This window comes from Pagrus major, chromosome 19 (assembly GCF_040436345.1).
Source record: "Pagrus major chromosome 19, Pma_NU_1.0".
Taxonomy (NCBI): Eukaryota; Metazoa; Chordata; class Actinopteri; order Spariformes; family Sparidae; genus Pagrus; species Pagrus major.
Window position 1 is genome coordinate 11,429,508 of NC_133233.1, and position 20,469 is coordinate 11,449,976.

Consider the following 20,469-nt stretch of genomic DNA (forward strand, 5'->3'; position numbering starts at 1 on the left):
AGACGAGGCGCTGTTAGAAAATATTCAAAACGGCTGGTTAGACAAGGACCCAGAGTGCTGCGTTTTGTTTCCTGACCGACTTTCTTCCTAATTTTTATTTCGAATGGGGACAGACAGAATGAAGCCTTCTGGGAAATCAGCTGTGCATGTTCAAATGAAAAATGGCATTCTGTTAGTATAAATTTTCTAAATCTGTGTGCAATCCCGTAGCTACCCTGCAGAGAAAGCGAGCAGAGCAGAGGATTCAGCAACGAGATCAAACTCCCAGTGCTTGTGGCGCACACGGGACCAGCCGTCCGCATTTTCCAGGAATTGTTTGGAGTTGAAAATAGAAACGGGTTTGATTGAAGATTTGTAGTTTTTATCTCAGCAGATTTTCATTGCTTACCTACGTCTCCTTTCATCAACACCTTCCCTCTCTCTCTGTCGGTCTCCCTCCCTGGAGTGTATGCAAATAAGAGTTTACAGGGCTGCTTTGTTTGCTTGCTGTTTCTTTTAAGTGGCTTTTCGGCTTTAGACATAATTAGCTTTAGATCTCAGTGTTTCGGGGCTTGAATATGGAGACAAGTCTCTTCACAGAGGTAAAAAAAACAACATTTGAGATCATCAAACGCTGACAGCAGGTACTGAAGCATCTTTATCACATGCAGTGATGGTGAGTTCCAACAAATTATGTTTAGATACAGCTGAAGATTTAAATTAAAACATAGTACTACCACACCATTTTATTACAAGTAATAACTTGTGGATTATGGTGGATTTTCCAACCAAGTGAGCAAAACACGGCTTTAATCTCTCACATATTGACACTGAACTCACACACACAGATAAGATCAAGGCAGCAAAGTACAGACACACAAAGAAAAACACATGCTGAATACAGAAAAGACATGTGCATACGGTTTATACCAGACGACAGCCATGTACACAGAACATATCTGTGGACGGATAACACGCAAGAAGAATAACATGTGAAGCAAATGTAAACCAGGATGGTACAGACTCAATATTTGGAGTGGATGAAGATGGATGAAATGGAGCAGCAGCTCAGGCTCACCTTTGAAGAAGACAAACTTGCCCTCGCTGTTCTCGTAGACGGCGTCTATCTTGGGAGGCAGGCCCCTCCAGAAAACACTGATGAGCATGGGGTATCCTGGCATTACAGAGTTATCTCTCACCCGCCAAAACCAGTGGTCCTGAAAGGGAGATGAAAAAAGGACATTGTCAGGAAACAGAGGAAAGCAGCACAAAGGTCAGGTATAGTTTATGTTACTCATCACAAGGAGTTTGAGTCAGCCTGTCATATGACATCTTCTGTGGTCCTGGACACCCTGATGATGTTACCAGGGTCATCGTGGATTGGGCTTGAGACTTTAAATTAAATCAACAGAAAGCCTGCATTAAAAACTGGGGGTGTGGGGTTTCAATGATGTGGGCATTCAGGAGGCAGGAAGGTCAAATCAAATCAAAAATGCTGCAGATGGGAAATGTAGGATCCTGTCCTGACCCATAATAAGAACTAAAAGATTGAATATCTTGGCCTCCGTAGCTTCGATTTTTAACTACTGCTGTTTAATGCGTCTCTTGTGAGTCCCCCAACTTCATAAAAAGTGCAATCTTAAACCACTGGAGCAGCCCTTTAACCAGATGTACATGGTTTGGCAAGCGTGCGTCTGGTTAAAGGGCTACTCATTCCTCGTCCCTGAAGTCTTCTCTCTTTTAAAACCAAAACCAAAACATTTGACACTTGTGCCGCTTGTAGAAATTTTCATCTGCAGCGTCTTCTTCCCCTTAATTTGATGCCCCAGGCAAGTTTATTTTTGTGGGATGATCTCTTTGGGTTGGAAAAACACATACTTTAACTGCATCTCTTTTTAACATTATGAAGTTAATGTTGATTGCACAATGTAATGGCTGTAGAATAATGACACCATTGGCTGGCAGCCTGGCACCATTTTGTATCTGCTGTCACGTCTCCGTTGTAGACTAAATGAACAAATAATAATATGTTTTTTCCTGCATTGATGGTAGCTGCTCCTCAGAGGGAAACGGAAACGAACTTTACAACAACGGCACCAACAATAATACCACTTGGAGATAACAGCAGGTGGGAAAGTTGTCTGTTATTACTTTAACATGTAATGAATTCTGCATATAACACAATTGATGGTATATAATAACAGGCGCTGTATTCAGGCCAGCTCCTTGCTTTTCCAGTTTTACAAACAAAGCCTGCTGGCAATGATAAACTCCGGCTGCGGCTTTGATAGCCCCAGTGCCTTTAAGATCCACGTATACTTTCTCAGGTTGCCTGGGAAGCCCGTGAGCCCCGCGCTCCGCACGCAGAACTTGAAGAACATACTGGGAAAACCATCAAGTAACGGGGGCAAAGTGATAGCCAGGAGCTTTATGAGAAGCCAAGAGTCTCTGATTTCCTTCGGGGTGGGAAACGTGAGCGCGGCCAACTGGAAGGTGTGTCTTTTTGATGTTGGATGAAACTTGATGACAGAGGGGGGCCGGGGGGAGACCCAGCTGTGAAAGCCATTAGGACTCAGCGAGATGTCCCACCCTTTGGCAATGAACGGGCAATTGCGTCTCCTCAACGTGTAGAACGCTCGGGCCAAAAAGCCTGACCTCATAGTGAGGGACGCGGAGACAGAGAGAGGGGAGAGACACATCATCACACCCGGCCTCATTCACAGTGAAAGCTAAATAAACAGCCCATTTATCAAACACTCTCTCCGCTGCTCTCTTTCTCTCTCTCTGTCTAATCCAATTCTTTTCTCTGGGACTGTCCTCTCTCCCAGGACTCTTCCTCCTCTTTCTTTTCATTTCCCCTTGTCTCTCATTCCAATTCCTCCTCTCTTCCTCAGCCCCACTCTCTCTATACATACTGCCTCCATAGATTTCAATTGTTCAGCATTTTCTTCTGTACACGGCCCGGCCCAGTAATTGAAAACAGATCAGACTGTGAAATCCAACCCATTTGAATACTTTTGACTTTATAAAAGAGAAAATGTTCTTTCTCCGGCCCCACCGTCCCACTCCCACTCTGAAAATAAAGCTCTGGCGAGCGGACTTCACTTGTAGAACATTTCAGCCAGCACTTTGCAATTACAGGAACGTCTAGAATAATCACAACAAGTTTGGTCTGAGCAGAAGTTGCAAATATTATACCTCAAATTGTTCATGTTCTCTGCTTTGAGTGAAAGGGCAGTGCAGGGTTTGTCACGCATACGGTCTAATGGTGCGTGATAATGCATGCAGAGCATTAAGGCTGAATTACCATATGCTCTCTATAGAAATATAAATTCTTGACTGCTCGCTGGCCTTAAACTGTCCCTATCGATGAGATTTTGTCAGTGTCGAGGAAAGTTTGTGAAGCGGAACGCAAACTGCAGATATTGAACTGTTATTTGAGCTCAAAGTTAAAACTGTACAACATTCACTGTACTGCAGATACATGATTGGATCCGCTTTGCATTCCATTAATACTTAAATTAATAGATATTGACTGATTGAGATTAAAATGTCTACAAACGAGATAAAACAACTACAAAAGAGATAAAAACGACTACAAACGAGATAAAACAACTGAAAAAGATAAAAACGACTACAAACGAGATAAAACAACTACAAACGAGATAAAACAACTACAAACGAGATAAAAATGACTACAAACGAGATAAAACAACTGAAAAAGAGATAAAAACAACTACAAACGAGATAAAAATGACTACAAACGAGATAAAACAACTGAAAAAGAGATAAAAATGACTACAAACGAGATAAAACAACTGAAAAAGAGATAAAAACGACTACAAACGAGATAAAAATGACTACAAACGAGATAAAACAACTGAAAAAGAGATAAAAATGACTACAAACGAGATAAAACAACTACAAAAGAGATTAAACGACTACAAACGAGATAAAACAACTACAAAAGAGATTAAACGACTACAAACGAGATAAAAATGACTACAAACGAGATAAAACAACTAAAAAAGAGATAAAAATGACTACAAACGAGATAAAACAACTAAAAAAGAGATAAAAACCACTACAAAGAGACACAAACAACTACAAGGAGACAAACACAACTACGAAGAGACAAAAAATTATGATACAAAAACAACAACAGAAGAGATAAAAATAACTACAAAAGAGACAAAAACAACTAAGAAATAAACTAAAACAACCACAAAAGGACACAAAAAGATGTAAAAGGACTATAAAAGGGACACATTTTTCAATTGACTTCTAATTTGTCAATGAAAAAATTTCATTTTCAACATATTCATCCACTGCACACTGTTTTTCTATTACATGTACTCTCACAATGACCTTCGCAGGTACATTTTTAGTGAAAGACAAATGATTTTGCTGTCTCCTCATCATAAAATGACCAACAAGTAGCTTTTATAAACAAAACCTTATTAACTTCAAAGAATTATACCTTTAAATGCCAACAAAGAGACAACAGGTTTAACTTAAAACTTTGCCATCGTGGACACCCAGGTCAAGCCTGGCAGAGCATCTGCTGCTGCCATGTGTGTTTCTGTGTGATTGGAGAGGTGAGAATATGGTAGACAGTGGTGTTAGGATGACAGTGTTGCTGACCTCTCACTCAGTTAATGTGACGCACACACTTGCTTGGCTGAGAGCAGAATGCAGGTGTAAATAATTCAGATGGACAAGGATTAGGGTTGAAGCTTGAGATCTCAGTATTTATAAGGATTTCTGGCCAAATAGACTCTTTTTCACAGAGGAAATAACTGCAGAAGACCGGCTTTTGTAGCATGCCTGCAGTTGTGTATTTGTGTGTTTTCTCATGTGTTGAAAGCTACCTCATAGGCTGGAACGAAACTTCTCCAAACCACATTAACATTATCCGCAACTCTTGTAAATAATGAAGTATGACCTTGAAATGCTACAGCAATAAGGCCTGGTTCAACTTCTCAACCCGCAGCTGCTTCTTTTTATTACGGTTCAATCTAACATGGCTGCTTTACAGTTTGTATATGTGGCAAAATGTTCTAATCCAACAAAAGTGTCAACAGAGTACAACATGCAGACTGTAAAACAGTGACACATCAAGCGCAGATTGATAATGTCATCCTTGAACAAAGCTCCTGTACCTGATATCACTGAAACAACTGGATGAAATGTGAGCCAGAAATGGCTTAAGTTCTGCTTAAATGCACAAGCACCAGCTAATTATCTCAATAAAAAAGGTGGCCAGCAGCTACAAGAAATGTTTGTTTCCTCTGTATTTCAATTAAAAACAAAACAAAACAAAAACTTCACATTATTTTTGGAAACGTTTTCGAGAATTGAAGACTGTTGGTCATATATTTCTGAGTGGTTCAGACACGCTGTTAATGCAGGACTATCCATCTCTTTCCTCCCAGTAACACAAAAGAGAAAGATCCTGAGAAGAGTGGACAGCTCACTGCCCACTTGGCCACTGTGTTCTCATTAATGGATGTCGGAATCAAAGCATGTCTCCAACATCGGAGGCCAAGTGGCCAATCCTGAACCGCAAGGCACCCTCCGGCGACCCAGAATCCCTTGCTCTAAATCTGTCCACATCAAGGAAGGAAGGTCTCTCAGTCAACTTGGGAGTAGTGACAAGGAGGAGGAAGGACACAAGAGTGTGGCAGTTTCCTTTATTATAGACATCTCAGGATGAGAGCTGAGTGATAGACCAATGAAAAAAATGTGTTTTTTCTCTATCATACCTGATTGGGAGGCTTGATTGCATCCAAGCGTTGGCCTGCAACTACAGACTTTTGAGCAGGCAAACCATGCATCATAATTAAGCACTATAAATGAGAGCAGAGGTAAACTCATTAAATTGACCTTGAAGCATTCAGCTATTGATCCTAAAAATAGATACAACCACTCTTAAACCACTGCTTTCCAAAATGTGTATTTTTTTATGCTTTCACATCAACTCAACTTCTCCTTAGAAACAAAAAGGAGCACAAGATGTTTTAGTCTCAGTAGAGTGTCCTTGTGTTGATTTTCAAAATGATTGATCCATTAAGAAAATATTAAGGCTCCCAGAGAAAGATGTTTTAGTCTCAGTAGAGTGTCCTTGTGTTGATTTTCAAAATGATTGATCCATTAAGAAAATATTAACGCTCCCAGAGAAAGATGTTTTAGGGAATCCTGTTTGGATTTTCTGGCTCTAACTGGCAAGAGGGCGGCGTGCCATAAACTCACATCCAGACTTCTAAATGTCTGTTGGACGACATCCCAGACTATATGTCCATGTTTTACAACACTCAAAGCCTGATAGGAAACAAGTGGACTATTGGTATCTTGCTGCCTGGTCATTGCCTGACAGTATAAGTGACGAGGTCACAGTTCAGTACATTTAAAGTGCAGCATAGAGAGAAAACTGGTTGCATTAATGCCTGAGAAAAGCATGGCTCCTGCTTTTACATCCAGTGGGATACCATATGGTTTGAGAGTTCATAAAAAGTTGAACCTGAAGTGCTTGCATTCATAAAAGTGGTAGCTGTGTAATTTTAGTGAGGCATTTACTGGTGACACTGGATCTACATGGCCGAACACAGTCATCTGTGAACCTTAAACGACCCTCTGTCACTCCACTGAGAGAAAAATGATCGACCGTAAAACTACCACCTTAACAAGCATGACTCCTAACCTGCCTTTGTAGATTAACGTGCCGCGAATAAATCAGGCACTTCTCAGCACTGTTGTGAACAATACTGAGCTGAACACTTGAAAACCAACATGTATCAACTATACATATATATATATATATCTGCAACAGAAAACACAGCTCTGAAAACACGTCTGATGTTCTTCTTAATCTTTTTCATGATATTATCAAAGTATTCTGAAAGATGACAATGTCTGTCATTCACTTTGATCAAAAATGTGAAAGGTGTAACAACAAACTGTTAATCTTTTACCTCCATTTATGGCATCTGAAACATAATCACTGAAGTTAAAGGGGTCACGAGAATTATTACTCATTCTGTAAAATAAACTGTTGTATGTTTTCAGCTGCTCTCAAAGGAGCTCTCCCAAGTTTGAAATAATAACCTTGATGATGTCATCAGGGTCATGTCGGCTTGGGTTTTAAGATTTAAAACTTTGAAACTGAAGGCCAGCCTTTCAAATTGGAGGTGTAAGGTTTGATAGAACTGGACATTTAGGAGGCACGGGGGTCTAATTAGAGACACTTGTGGGTTGCATTATGGGAAGTGTAGGAACCAGCCTACACAAGGACTAAAAGTCAGGATAGTTTCCAGTTTCTTTTCTTTATCTTGTCCCAACTTTATAGAAATGCAATACTAAATTTATAATTCCTTACATTACTTGTTAAAGAATTACTTGTACTCTAATGAGTATTTTTCAAGTCTGTAATTTCAGTATACAATAAATCATTGCGGAAATGACGCATATGCAAGAGTTTCTTTTCCACTCACGCAATCATCCACAAACAGATGTAGAAACACCCTTAAACATCTGTTTGCACATCGATAATTGTGCCCGCTCCACCAATGGTTCGACCCGTCTGAGAACAACTGCAGAGAAGAAAACGTATGACTGATTGTGTTTCACCAGCAAAGTTCTTAACAGCATCAGAACAGTTGTCATTACGCAGGACGCATGGTTTTTGGGCGTATACATCGCTTATACATCTGGCCCCAGCTGTAATATGGAATAAATTTCCCTTCAGGCTGGAATTGACTTTTTACCATTTTGCACTTTTCAAAAAAACATTTACCTACTTTGTTTGCTTGATTTCAACTATGAATAAGCTCTGAAAGTCTAGCACAGGAAAATGGAAACGTAAATCCCATTTATTGCAAGGATCCACGTTGATTGAGAAAAAAAACAACGTTCGATTTACATGTAAATGGTTTTGGAGTCGATCTGTAGACTTCAATATACTTTCAAAGGCAGGAAAGAAGCAAGCAGCGATAAACACAACCAAAGTTTTGACACAAGTAATCTTCAGAGATGTGATATGAATGAGGGCTCTTCTATAAACATACAAGTGTAACATGACTCTAAAGCCCTTGACATTACAGCGCTGGACCACCTGTGGACCCCGCAGGCTGTGAGACCGCTGAGATCTCTGCTATAATGACTTGGCAACGACTTGACTCTCCTCTCCCAAAACAATCAAGTGTGGACAGTGAGTATAGCCAAGCCGCACAGGCTAAATGGACCTCCGGCATGAAGTACCCGAGCAGACAATCACTTGAATTATTTGAGGGAAAAAACGAGGAAATTACCCTCATAAATGACGGAAACAAAAGACACAATTTTAAAAGAGTAAGCACAAGTTGTAAATCATTTCTATTCGCCAACCATCGTTTTAACCAGTCTTCAATCTAACAAACAGACCTTGGCACGCTCTGAAGGGAATATATCAAACTCTGGACTAACACAAACATCTCTGATTATGATTCCACATCATCCGTTTTACAGTCGGGCAGCTTCATCTACCAGGAGAGAAGAAAGCATTAACATGATACCTCAGTCTTCTCACAGAAAATTGGCACCAAACTTACTGAGAATCAAGAAATATTAGGACCACCTGCTCCTCCTGTGAAACACACTTACAGAGTGAATCCAAGTCAAACCTGCGATCCCTTATTGATTTCACTTTACTTAACGCGCCTGATTCACCGGCTAAGACGTGGATCATGCGAACGGGTGAGCAAATCATCGTGAGTCACGATGTTTCTGGTGGTCCTAATGATGTGAACACAGTGGATTTACAACCACACTCACATGTGTTCTGTAACAAATCACCTCTTTCTGTCAGTCTCTCCCCTCCACTCCTCTATACCTTTGGAAAAATGGGAGCTGCTACTACTTGTAAAAGCCAACAGAGAGTAACATTCATCACGGCCATCAAAATTACAGAGCAAACAGCCTTCTTCCCATCACTGCTGATGCCAACTTAAGCCAAGCAATTACAGGTAATCCCACTTATTTAACTTCACTCTTTACATTTCTATTTTCATATTTAACTGAATTCTAAAGTCTGTCTGTTTTTTTATCCGTTTGTATCCTTTCCATCCATGCAGCACACAGTATATTGCACAACTGAAGAGGCATATTGCCTCCCCCTCATCGCCCCTTTGCTTGGGGGTTAATTATGTACATTTCATTTACAGCGTTAATTGCTGGCTGTAATAAGTGGAGAGTTTAAACAAAGAGGGAGCAGATTATGCCGAACAGCATTTTATGTGTGTGGCCCCTGTGGATCGGCCTTTAAAGAGTACTTAGAGACTCATTTGGCACACAAGACTAAGGACTAAGTAGCAGTTTTTACGACAAACTGAGCCAAAGTTGTGTAGATAACTTTTCTAAAAAACTTTACTTTATTTTCTTTAATTGCAAAAGTATAAGTGCAATACAAAACAAACAGTAGCAATTAGAGTTAGATTAAATCCAGCAAACTAAAACGTTCATTGTTGCTTTCACACTTAGTTGCTAAAAAGCAGCTCTGGTCACAAAACATTACACATCAGCAACATCGGTATTATAGAATAAATCATCTGTGAGTGTATCCTGGTGGGCTAAAGGTGAAAGCGGAAATGTTCCTTCTTTGATTCCAGCCGGAGACTTTTGTCATAGCGTGTCATAGCATTCTCTCTCCCAACAGCCTGTCAGTCTCTGCACTGACAACTATCAAGTGGGGTTGGAGATGGCTGACAGTCAGTGACTACTGAGCCCTGTACCATAGTGATTTAAAAGGCCCTCCACCAGAGAGTTGTTTGTGACGTGAGAGAGGAAAAGAAGTTTGTTGCCGCTCAGTGCACTTACGTCACGTCTCCATGTCCTGCTTATTGTTTTCTTATTAAACATGCCGATCTTGCGAACCCAAGATGGTCGGATACATCGATGGCAGTGATGTTCCTTTTGTGCAGGCCGCTGTTAATGACTTCTCTCAACCGTGTCCTGCGTTTTCGCGGCCTAGCTTCCTCTGCATAGCCAGCCGCCTAACTCACACTGACTACAGTGGTATGCTAATGAGAAATTCCTTCCTTATAGTAACTCTGAGGGTTACTGTGAGGCAGGAATCCATCGCGATGTTTCACTGTGGACGTCAGCATATGCCAATTTAGTAGAGTTTAGTAGTAGTTTTGTTTGTATTCATTGAAATTATTTGTTGTTAAGCGTTGCTATCTCGGATGATGGGATTGGGATGGATGGGAGGTGAAATTGTCATTTGATTATTAAATAAAATTAAAATATAGGATGGATAAAAAATACATGGAAGCAGCACTGAGGGTGGAAAAGACGATCTGTCAGATTTGATGAGGCACAGCTGGAGAAAGACTCATATTTCCTGCACTTGCATGGCACCAAAACAAAGAGATGCCTAGTACAGGGTTGTATTATCCTAACATAAGTAAAGAAATTAAAGATTACAAAAACAAAACAAAACAACAAAATCCTTACTGATAAACCTTTCAAAGAGACAGTTATCTGTCAGTTGGTGACTGTTGAAAGTACTGCTCTTTGCGACAGGAAGCCTTAAAAAAAAGTATTTGATTCTAGTCCCTAAAAACAGGTCAGAGGTAAACAATATTAAAGTGATGTTTGATTAGTTATGACAGAGAGGAGTAGAGAGGCTGGCATGCTCACACGATGGAAATTAATTTTTAAAAAGTAGTGCCAAGACAATTTGCTGCACTCAAATTCAATTTTTAATCCACAGGAGGTGTTTAGAGCCCAGCTGACCTCGCATTCTTCTTTTCCTAAACTCATGAAAAGATTGTCTGATTGCTGAACTTCCTTTGTGTCTCCACAGAACCACTGAGCTCTGCACAAATCCCATGATCCACATCGCTCCATCAGACCAGACTGCTGCCCCGGGAGCAATGTCGGGTGACGGGGGCTGCTGCAGACACCATGTGACAGAGACCGGGGCTGTATTTAGACTATTGTAACAAGCCGGTGTTATTCACACCAAAAACACAGCCACAGTGTGAGCTTTGAGCGCTATTCTGGTTCATCACCTTCACAGGTAGCAGCTCTGGTCCCGAGATTTATTTGTTCAACTTTAAAGAACACTCAGAGCGGGGTGGCAGAGAGGACAGAAAGGGTTTTTCCCCCTCCCGACTCCACAAGCCTCTTATTTAACCATTGAATACTATCTATTTATATCCCGTCGAAAAATACAGTCCCACTCACAGAGAGCATCAGAGGCACTCTTTCTCCTTTCTGTGGAGAACACAGGACAGCTTTGTGTTGCCCCAAGGTTTTTCTCTATTCCTTACTGCTTGTTGCCAAGGTCTTGTGCTCACAAGCTGAGACCAAGGATAAAGATGCATTAAGGGACATGTGTACTTTTTTCTCTCACACTGGAATGAAAACCAGCCTGAGTTTGTTGGGGGAAAGGAAAACTTTGCTGCGCTGTGCGTGGCACGGTGCTACTTCTGTATACAATATCCATTTTGTCCTCTGACCCCGAGTAACCTTGAAAGAGCTTCTTTAAGAGTAGCTGCGCTGATTATGCAATAAAATACACAAGCACTGGTTTTTAAGGTGATTGAGGAGAGTCTAGCATGTTTCTAGATGCTACAACCACAGTGTCAAACTTTTCTGTCCTAAGAATTCAACACAACTTCTCTACAAAAGTTCAACCAAATAATTTGTATCACATCCAAGTGCGCCATTTCTACATTGGGCACACAAGGAGCATGATGCAGATTAACAGAAAAGCGCCCACGCTCTCTATATTTAAGTAATCCTTCAGCAAGCTCCCTCTCTGCAGGGTGCTTTCCAACCTACAGGCAGTTTCCATCACTCTGAATGGAGGCATCAATGGAGTTGTTCTTTTGTTGCGTATATCAGCCGATTAAGTTATAGGCTATACCAAGAAATCCCTTGCAGGACTGTGTTCAGACATATATTTTTGATTTGGTGTAAAAAATACCCTTCCATCAAAGTCTTACAACTGTGTTCGGCCTGCAAAGACTGATTGCAGTACCCACGCGCTGTTAGAGAAGTTTGGGGCAAAACAGCTCTAGGCTTCAAAAATGGCTCCTCAAAACAAACAAAATGTGAAAATGCCCCAGGTTTGTTTTGATATCGCAGACTCTGCGCTTACCTTGAAGACAAACATCTCTCTCCTCAGTATGGCGAGGGTGTTGAAGCCTCCGTCGCAGATGTTGGGTTTAGCGTTGGGGTGGGATGGTCTGTCTCCCGGGGGCAGCCTCGGAGGTCGTGTCTGCCTGTCTGGCTTGCGGGGGTCTGAGGGAGGATGGGAGCGGGGAGGGGGCGCCGTCGGCAAAGGCTTGGTGGGCTGGGGAATCTTATCAGGAGGCCCTGGAGGGAGTCAGAGAAAAACATCTCACTATATGATATTTGCAACCAGAAATTCCAGACTTCACTTTTGTTGACTACATTTGTGGGGGCAAGTGGTGTAATTTGAATCACACCTTGACACTCCCTTCTTGACTATACTGTGATGTTCTGAGCAACAAATAACTCTAAACACATTGTAATAAATGCACATTGATGCATAAGAAAAATGGTGAATGTGCATCTGAGTTATTCAAGTTGGCCACAAAAAAAAACTTGCTGTAAAACCTCAACTTGTCCTGTTTCACCTTGGTGTTTTTGTTGGGATTAAACAAACCAGATGAAACATAATCATGACTGAACTTTAAAGGTGCTAGCAGGAGAATCTTGTATCTTTTAGACACCTTTGTGCTAAGCTAAGCTAACCAGCTGTTGGCTGTAGCTTAATTTTTCGCCTTTATTTACTGTACAGATAAGACAGCTTTAGCCCCGAGTTATGCTTGTTTATACATTTAGTTATTATGATAGTGTGTAAATCTTTGATTATTACAGGGCCAATTACAGCCAACCAGCTACCTGAGCTTGCTTGAGAACTACATGTTAAAGCCAAGTTGATCTTTTTCACCTGTAACTTGAACTCAAATGGCAAAGAAAAAGGGTGAGAAGTGCAGAGGAAATGTAGTAACAAGGAGTTAAGGACCAAAGAAAAAGAAATAAACCATGAGGAGAAGATAGAAAAACAAGATGAAGCCCTGTGAAAATCAGCGTACAGAGTTGAACACTGCCAGTTTGAGGGATCCAGCTCACCAAAGCACAATATGATATGTTGAGATGACTAAAACAGAAAATTAAAAGCATAAGGGGGAAGAAAGTATATACTGTAGAGATAAAAATAAAATGTCCTCACAAACGGCAGCCAAGACATGCCTCGGTGTCATTTCACATTCATGATTTGCATGAGAGAAAGAGAGCGAGAGACGTACAGAGGAAAAAAACAGAGGAGAGGAGGTGGAGGGAGGGCAAACGTGTGGGTTGTGTGTATGAATTATTGAGTGCATGACGACGCATGAATAACACACTGTGTGACTGTGGAAACCAGGATATGAGTTGCCATGTGTTGATTGGGGCCAACCGATGCAGGAAGAGATGACAAAGATGCAAACATGACAAGCAAAACCCCATCACTGTATCACAAATAATGGCTTTCACAGTGACCGCGATCATTCAGGGATGCTGCATGAAGGATTTAATGAATCAACACATGGTTTTAAAGTCAATGAGTGAAAAGAGGATTAAAGAAGTCGATAAGCAATAAATCACTGAACTTCTCCATCTATAGTGAGCGACTAAACACAGAAACAAAGAACGCTAAACCGTTAAACTAGTTGACACACTAGCTGATGATCAGAGGATTAAGAGGGAACACTGCTTTGCCAGACATCTCCCAGTCAGTACAACTGATCTGCGGTCTGCACGAGAGATTCCATTCACTGACTGAACTAAATCCCCTGAAATACACCCCAGATTAGTGGAGCCAAAGCACTCTGCAGTTATGTAAGCATTGGGAAGACTCGCAGTCAGATGGACGTGTAGACAAACATGCAAATGTGTACAGACACAACAACATTACGGTAAACAAAATTAAGCGTGGCAGATACGCTGTTATGTTGTAAAAATTTTAGCCACTACATTTGTTCCCGTTCATCCGGCGGTCTCCAGGTGGTCCCACATGTTTGACCAGCGGTCGCCCATGTGCCACGAGGCCCAGCCAATCTCTGCAGCGTCTCATTTCACTGATTAGTACACTTTAAACCAAACAACAGGATCTAATCAGGGAACTCAGCTGGTGTGGTGATTGACTCCAGTGAAAATCTGCATACTCCTGGGCCTTCACTGAACATAGATGGAAACCAATAGTTGAGACTGAGAACAAAAGTGTCTGAAGAGCCTGTCTGAGTGGCTTTAAAAGGGGTAATTCAGCTTTTAGTGGGACTTTCCATTAGTTGATCTCATCTCCGACAGACAATAATATACTTGTAATTATTTATTGTAAAGTTGCAAGTGATGTTTGTAAACCTTTACATTGCTTAAAAAGGTGCAATACTTAAGAACTGGCCACCTGTCAAATGAATACTCTAAGTAAATACATGCTAACTACAGCTGCTGTTAGCTAGTAAGCTCAGTTAACCATGCAGCTGGCAGTAGTGTTTGCTGACTCCATTAGTAGACTTGGAGCTGGGAGCACTGCGGGAGTGTTGGTGATATCCTAACTTTTAATCTCTAGTGTGGGTCAAGTTCACTAAACATTGGATCCTGCAATTCCCATGATGCAAATAAAGACTTTCATACATTTGCTTTTAAATACTACTTGATTCTACCCATGAGTGCCGAATTACTTTCTTTATTAGCTACACTTTGTACTCAGTAGTTTGTATTTCTTTGTACAGTAATGTGGTGGCTCTCTTTACTCTGCTAGTTGTGTAAACAGGAAGTCAGCTGTTCCCTTCAAAAGAGTAGGAAGTCATTATGTTCAAAGCTCAGTGAGAAACAGTGATTTGTTCACTGGGATTTAAAAAAAAAAAAAGCACAACAGTAATTCCACTTTCATATGTTTGTATATGATCTGTCTTTATTATTTATAAGTACTCACAGGCTGCTAAAACTTTTAGCTGTTAAGCCTATAAATATATCCAGTGAAGTTTAGGTTGTTAATTATTCAGGAGAAATGACTGTGTGTTTGCACACAAGAATATAAATGATCTTAGGAATAAATGCAACCAGCAGGCTTTTCCTCTCTACTGTACTGTGACCTCAGCTCTGAGGTGAGAAACGGAAAACAGCTGCTAGATGTCCAAAACTGTAAGAATGGATCGATCCTCACCATCAAGCTCATCCTACCCGTCAGACCTTTACTTCCCACAATTCATTGTGATCCCGCTTAGCTCCCACTGACTGCAAATCGAAGTCCTGAATTCAACATCCCCTTCCAATTTGCAACGCTACACCTCTTCTCTTTCCAGCTCTCCAGCCCTTCTCCTACACCTCACCCACAACTCCCTACACATCTCACTACATGTCTCTGTATGGAAACTCATTCCCATTTTTCCCTATTCAACCTTAATGATGCAACTTCTACCTTTGTCCCTGTTTAGCCTCCTCATCTCACATCCCTGTTGCCATGACGAAGGAAAGGAGGCCAACTGCCAAACAAGACTGAGAGAGGAGCTGCCATCGCTTGTCCTGCCCTTCAACTCCTGGTACAACAGGGAGGAGGAGGAGGAGCAGCGGAGAGGAGTTTAACACGAGAGGGATGAGGAGAGATTTGATCGCTTGCCCAGGTCTGTCACTCCCAGAGGTACGTGCCCTGGCCATGTAAGCAGATGGCAGGCTCTTTTGTGCTTGTGTGTGTGTGTTGGTGTGTGTGTGTGTTGGTGTGTGTGTGCGTGTGCGTGCAGCAATTCATGTGACAGACCAGAGTCATCTCAGCTGAGTGTGACTGGTTTACAGCCACGACAGCTGGAAGGGACAATGCTGTCACTTCTCACCGACTTGTTTCTTACCTCGAATGTCAAACTGAGGTTGAAACGACAACGTGAACATTCAAATACATTTAAAAATTAATACATATAAAAACAAATCAACCCCGTTACAAACAAAAGCCCGTCTAGATTGAGGTCTCAGCCACTTCTACCCTGATGTACAACTAATTCAACTCTGAGAGTGTTAAAATGAAGACTACACTGATGCTTACATAAATCCCTAACCGTCAAATTGAATTTCACACTTCTGATACACCCGCCCCTGAGCTGCATCAGCTTTATGAGTAGACAAAGCACTGCAATCAGCATCTGTCAACTCAAAATGTGTGTCAATGTGGAATGTGTGGGTGCTCTGATGATGAAGCTCTCGCCTCCTGCGATCTTAAATTTAGGTCTTAATCTTAGATCTGTGCTTTATCTACTTATCAAAGTTGTGCCAAAACTGGGTTAGAATAACACAGACAAGACGCTACCTACCTACACTTATGAGAGACCTAGTTATGATGTCTAACTTCTGGCTCGTTACACTGTCATTTAAAAGTTAAATATTGTGTTGAGACACATATTTTCAGCTGAATCAGTTCAACTCAAATTTGCACCTTGACCAACAGCAAACCGGCTCAACAGTGCTGACTTCTGAGGAAATGGCGAGCCAAAACAAAGTGTCAATTGTACGCTTTCCCACTGAGGACAAAAGCCAGATGTTGATGGGTGTTAGTGGGTTTTTTGTCCAGTGTGAAAGGGGTTATCAGTTAGTTTGTTAGCAAGCTAGCTAGCTAGCTACAAAAGTTAATGTGATTGACTGGCACTTGAATGTTTCCAGGACGTGTTGGCAGGTAATTGGCCAGCTACAGTAGATCTCCACTAGCCCTACAAGTAGTCACTATGTCAACAAGCTTCAAAGAAATATTTCACAAAGCTACTGATGTGTGACTTTCTGGTATGCCATTATTCTGGCAAGTTACTAAGGCATGTAAATAAGACCTCAACTGGATTTATAGTCCCGCTGAACATCTAAATGAAGCCAGGAAGCCTTACCATAAATCTTCTGGATGCCCAGCAGGTCGTCCATGGGCAGTTTAAAGTTGTCAGTGTCCATGTACTGGTAGAAAGGAGCCATGATGGCCGTGGGGTCGTTGGAGTGTTCGAGGCCCAGCGCGTGGCCGAGCTCGTGGACCGCTACCAGGAACAGGTCGTTACCTGAACACGCAAAGAGAAAACAGAAAACAGAGCAGTCTATCAGCACTGTGCTCAACATTAAAATGTGTTTACAGCATTTTATATCTCTCACAAGTTGCACCTGCTCAGGTTGGCAGTGACAGTAACTTTCCTTCAAAATAAAGCCAACTTTTGGGTCAAAGAAACTATAGAAAAGTAAAAATGAAAGAAAAGTTTCAGGCAAGTACATAGCTGGACAATAAAAATGTTAACGTATGGTCCTCGGAACAATATCAATCCAAACATGTGTGAATGAGCGTCTGTGAGCATAGATAATCCACTACTTATGCATCTAATGAGTGGATTATGTAGCGAACAGCCATTGATGGGACATATAACACAGAAACATACACACACACACATACACACACACCACACACACACACACACACACACACACACACACACACACACTCTCTCACAGAGCACAGAAAAGCCAGCGCTCTGTAATTAGTCTCGAGCCACGGTAAGCCGATGACTACGCTGGGTTGACCTTTTGACTCAGAAACCCTCTGTGGCAGACAGCCAAGCCTGAACCCAATCCCAACTGAATTAGATTTGGATATTTGGGATTTAAAGCCGCCCGTCCGTGCCCCATTCAATCTCCCCAACTTCGTCAATAGCGATGAAAAACAACAACAAAAACCACTCCTCCTCAACATCCTCTTTGATCTTTTGCCAAGATGTCAAATCCGACCCATAAAGAAACTCGTTGTTATTGTTGGGAAACTTGTGGGTTTTCAATCAGGGTTAGGTTGCTATGTATAATTTATAATAGGGAGAAGCTAACACGATTCCATTGAGACATCTATTGGCTAAAAATAAACACCATTCCATTACTTCATCAAAGCCTTTAACACTCATAAATACAATCATAAATAAACTCAATCCTAAATAAGATGTTGTGATGAACTGATTTAGACTACACAGAAAATATTGGTAAAAAAAAAATAAAAATTTGGTGTTTGAAATTAGGCTAGTCAAATGTTTGGTTTCATGGGTGACCCTCCGATGCTCTTGCCACTGCCACCTCACTGGTGTTGTCAGTTTTACCTTTCTCTCTCTTTCTTAAGACACACAGAGACGCACCAGGAATGAAAAACAGCATCACTTATTCATTGCGATTCCTGCTAAAGTGAGGCACTTATCTGCTGCAAATCTGTCACATGAATAACGCATCAGCAGATACAGACGGTGATTCAGATCGCTTCTTAGCAGGTACAGTACAATGCTCGAGAATTTAAAGACCGGGCTACCACTGAGAGATGGCTTAATTGGAACCTTGTAAAGGATATTTGACTGTATAAATGTCAGTGAGTCTTTATAGGGTTGATGTAAAGCTCTCCACCGCACTGGGTGTAAAAGGACAGACAGACTGCATCAAGATCCAGGGTTCTGCTGAAAAAGCTCCACCGTTCAGCCAAATTCTTCCAATGAAAGTAGATGGCTTGTAAAAATAGAAGAAGTACAGCAAGTGAGGCACAATTTATGCAAGCTTGTAATATTGAACAAGTGTCTGGAGATAGAGTTTATAGCAAATAAAGAGAGGCAGAGAAGAGAAAGGAGATAAAGCAGAGAGAGAAACGGCTCAGGGATTTAGGAAAGACTTGTGGAGGAAATGGGGTCACGCTCATCCGCAGCTGAAGACCCTTCTTCAGGCCATTTCCTATGATGGCTTGAAATATTATTGTTGAATTAATTGTGGTACACGATTGTGACCGTGGTCTGTGACAAATTCTAGGTTTTTCTTCATTTTCTTTCTTGTAAATGTATAGTTGGTGTGATTGCTGAGTACACTGATGCGGATTTGCACACATTTTAAAAGACTTCTGAATTCTGAATTAGGCTTCAATGCATTAGATTACACAACTGTTAACTACAAATGCCATCATAATGAATTGATCCGAGTTGATGAGTATGAACAGGAAGCATTTTGAGGTTTTCTACTTGAGCTGTGTTATTCCGTAACAACAATTTCCATAGACTTAAATGCATGATATAACTTGAGAATATTTCTTTTTCTTTTTTCCCATTCCTTCCTTTTGACAGTTATAAAGCCGAAAGTCAACGGGAGCTCCTCTCTTCCACAGAAAACACTGCTCCTGAAAGGCCTGAAACGCCTTTAATTCTGTGACTTTGTGACATCACACCATGTCACCATGTCCCACATTTGCATAATTTTTGTCTATATTCACATTAGAAGTGAAGCTAACTGGAGACTGAAAACACAGCAGAGCCAACCGGTGACACGGTGAGCGATGCTGGCTCAGGTGTGCATGAGCTGACCAATCAGAGCGGACTGGGTATTCGGGAGGTGGGCCTTAATGTGACAGGAGCTAAAAGAGTGTTTCAGACAGAGGGAAAATACAGTGCTGCAGCAATGGAGAGTATGAGAAAACTGATGTGTTTTTTGAGCATTTAAGCATATAAACCTGTTCTAGTAGTAACCCAACCTGAAAATGAGCATAATATGTCTGACCATCTACAAAAGCATTACTCAGGATTTGATGATAACATTTTTTGTTTGCATTAAACCTTTAGAGGTAGCTGCATTCCAAATATTTCAGTGGCCCTTTATAATAACCGCTATCAATAAATGGTAAATTTATAGTTAATTAGACTTTAGTTAATAGTTACTGACTGTTAACCAGTGATGCCGGTAACGCGTTACTCTAATCTGACCACTTTTTTCAGTAACGAGTTATCTAACGCGTTAATATTTCCAAAGCAGTAATCAGATTAAAGTTACTTATTCAAGTCACTGTGCGTTACTATTATTTTTGTCGTTTTCCTTAGTAAAAATATATATTTTTGCTTTCTTCTTGCGTCTCGGGGAGTGATGTCACGTATGCGACAAGTCACGTTTTCAGCATGAGGACAACTCACGTGTAACACCACGCAGCAACACAAACACATCAACAATGGAGGGAGGTGAGAGATGCGCGTTTTCGAGCTGGAAATACAGTCATTATTTTGAGTTAGTGTCAGCTAAAGATGAGAATATTAAGGTTCGTTGTACACTCTGTGCTGGCGACAAAGTACTATCAAGCTTCAAAAACACAACGTCAAATTTGAAGAAACATTTGGAGTCGCAGCACAGCACAGTTAAGTTTACAGAGCAAGTCCTACCAGGTGGTGTTAAGCAGAGAGCTGCGAGCAAATCCACGGCCTCGACTTCTGCACGAGGTCCCCCACCTCCCAAGCATCAGTGCAAAAAAAGTAAGTGGGGGAGAGTTGAAGAAGTTGGTCGGGCGGTATGTTGTAGAGGAAATGCTGCCCTTAAACACGGTTGACTCGAAAGTAACTTGTAATCTAACTTAGTTACTTTTAAAAACAAGTAATCAGTAAAGTAACTAAATTACTTTTTAAAGGACTAATCAGTAATCAGATTACTTTT

General features: G+C 41.2%; 1 protein-coding gene across 4 annotated transcripts in view; it reads right to left on the reverse strand.

Annotated features, from left to right (window-relative positions):
• Window positions 1-20,469, reverse strand: part of LOC141014184 (matrix metalloproteinase-16-like) — a 77,144-nt gene that overhangs the window by 10,321 nt on the left and 46,354 nt on the right. For all 4 annotated transcript variants that reach the window (XM_073487872.1, XM_073487869.1, XM_073487870.1 and 1 more), the window contains 3 exons: window positions 16,893-17,054; window positions 12,122-12,339; window positions 1,058-1,196 (listed from right to left, as the gene is read on the reverse strand). In XM_073487872.1, coding sequence (XP_073343973.1) covers window positions 1,058-1,196; window positions 12,122-12,339; window positions 16,893-17,054 — 519 coding nt within the window. The remainder of the gene's footprint in view (window positions 1-1,057; window positions 1,197-12,121; window positions 12,340-16,892; window positions 17,055-20,469) is intronic.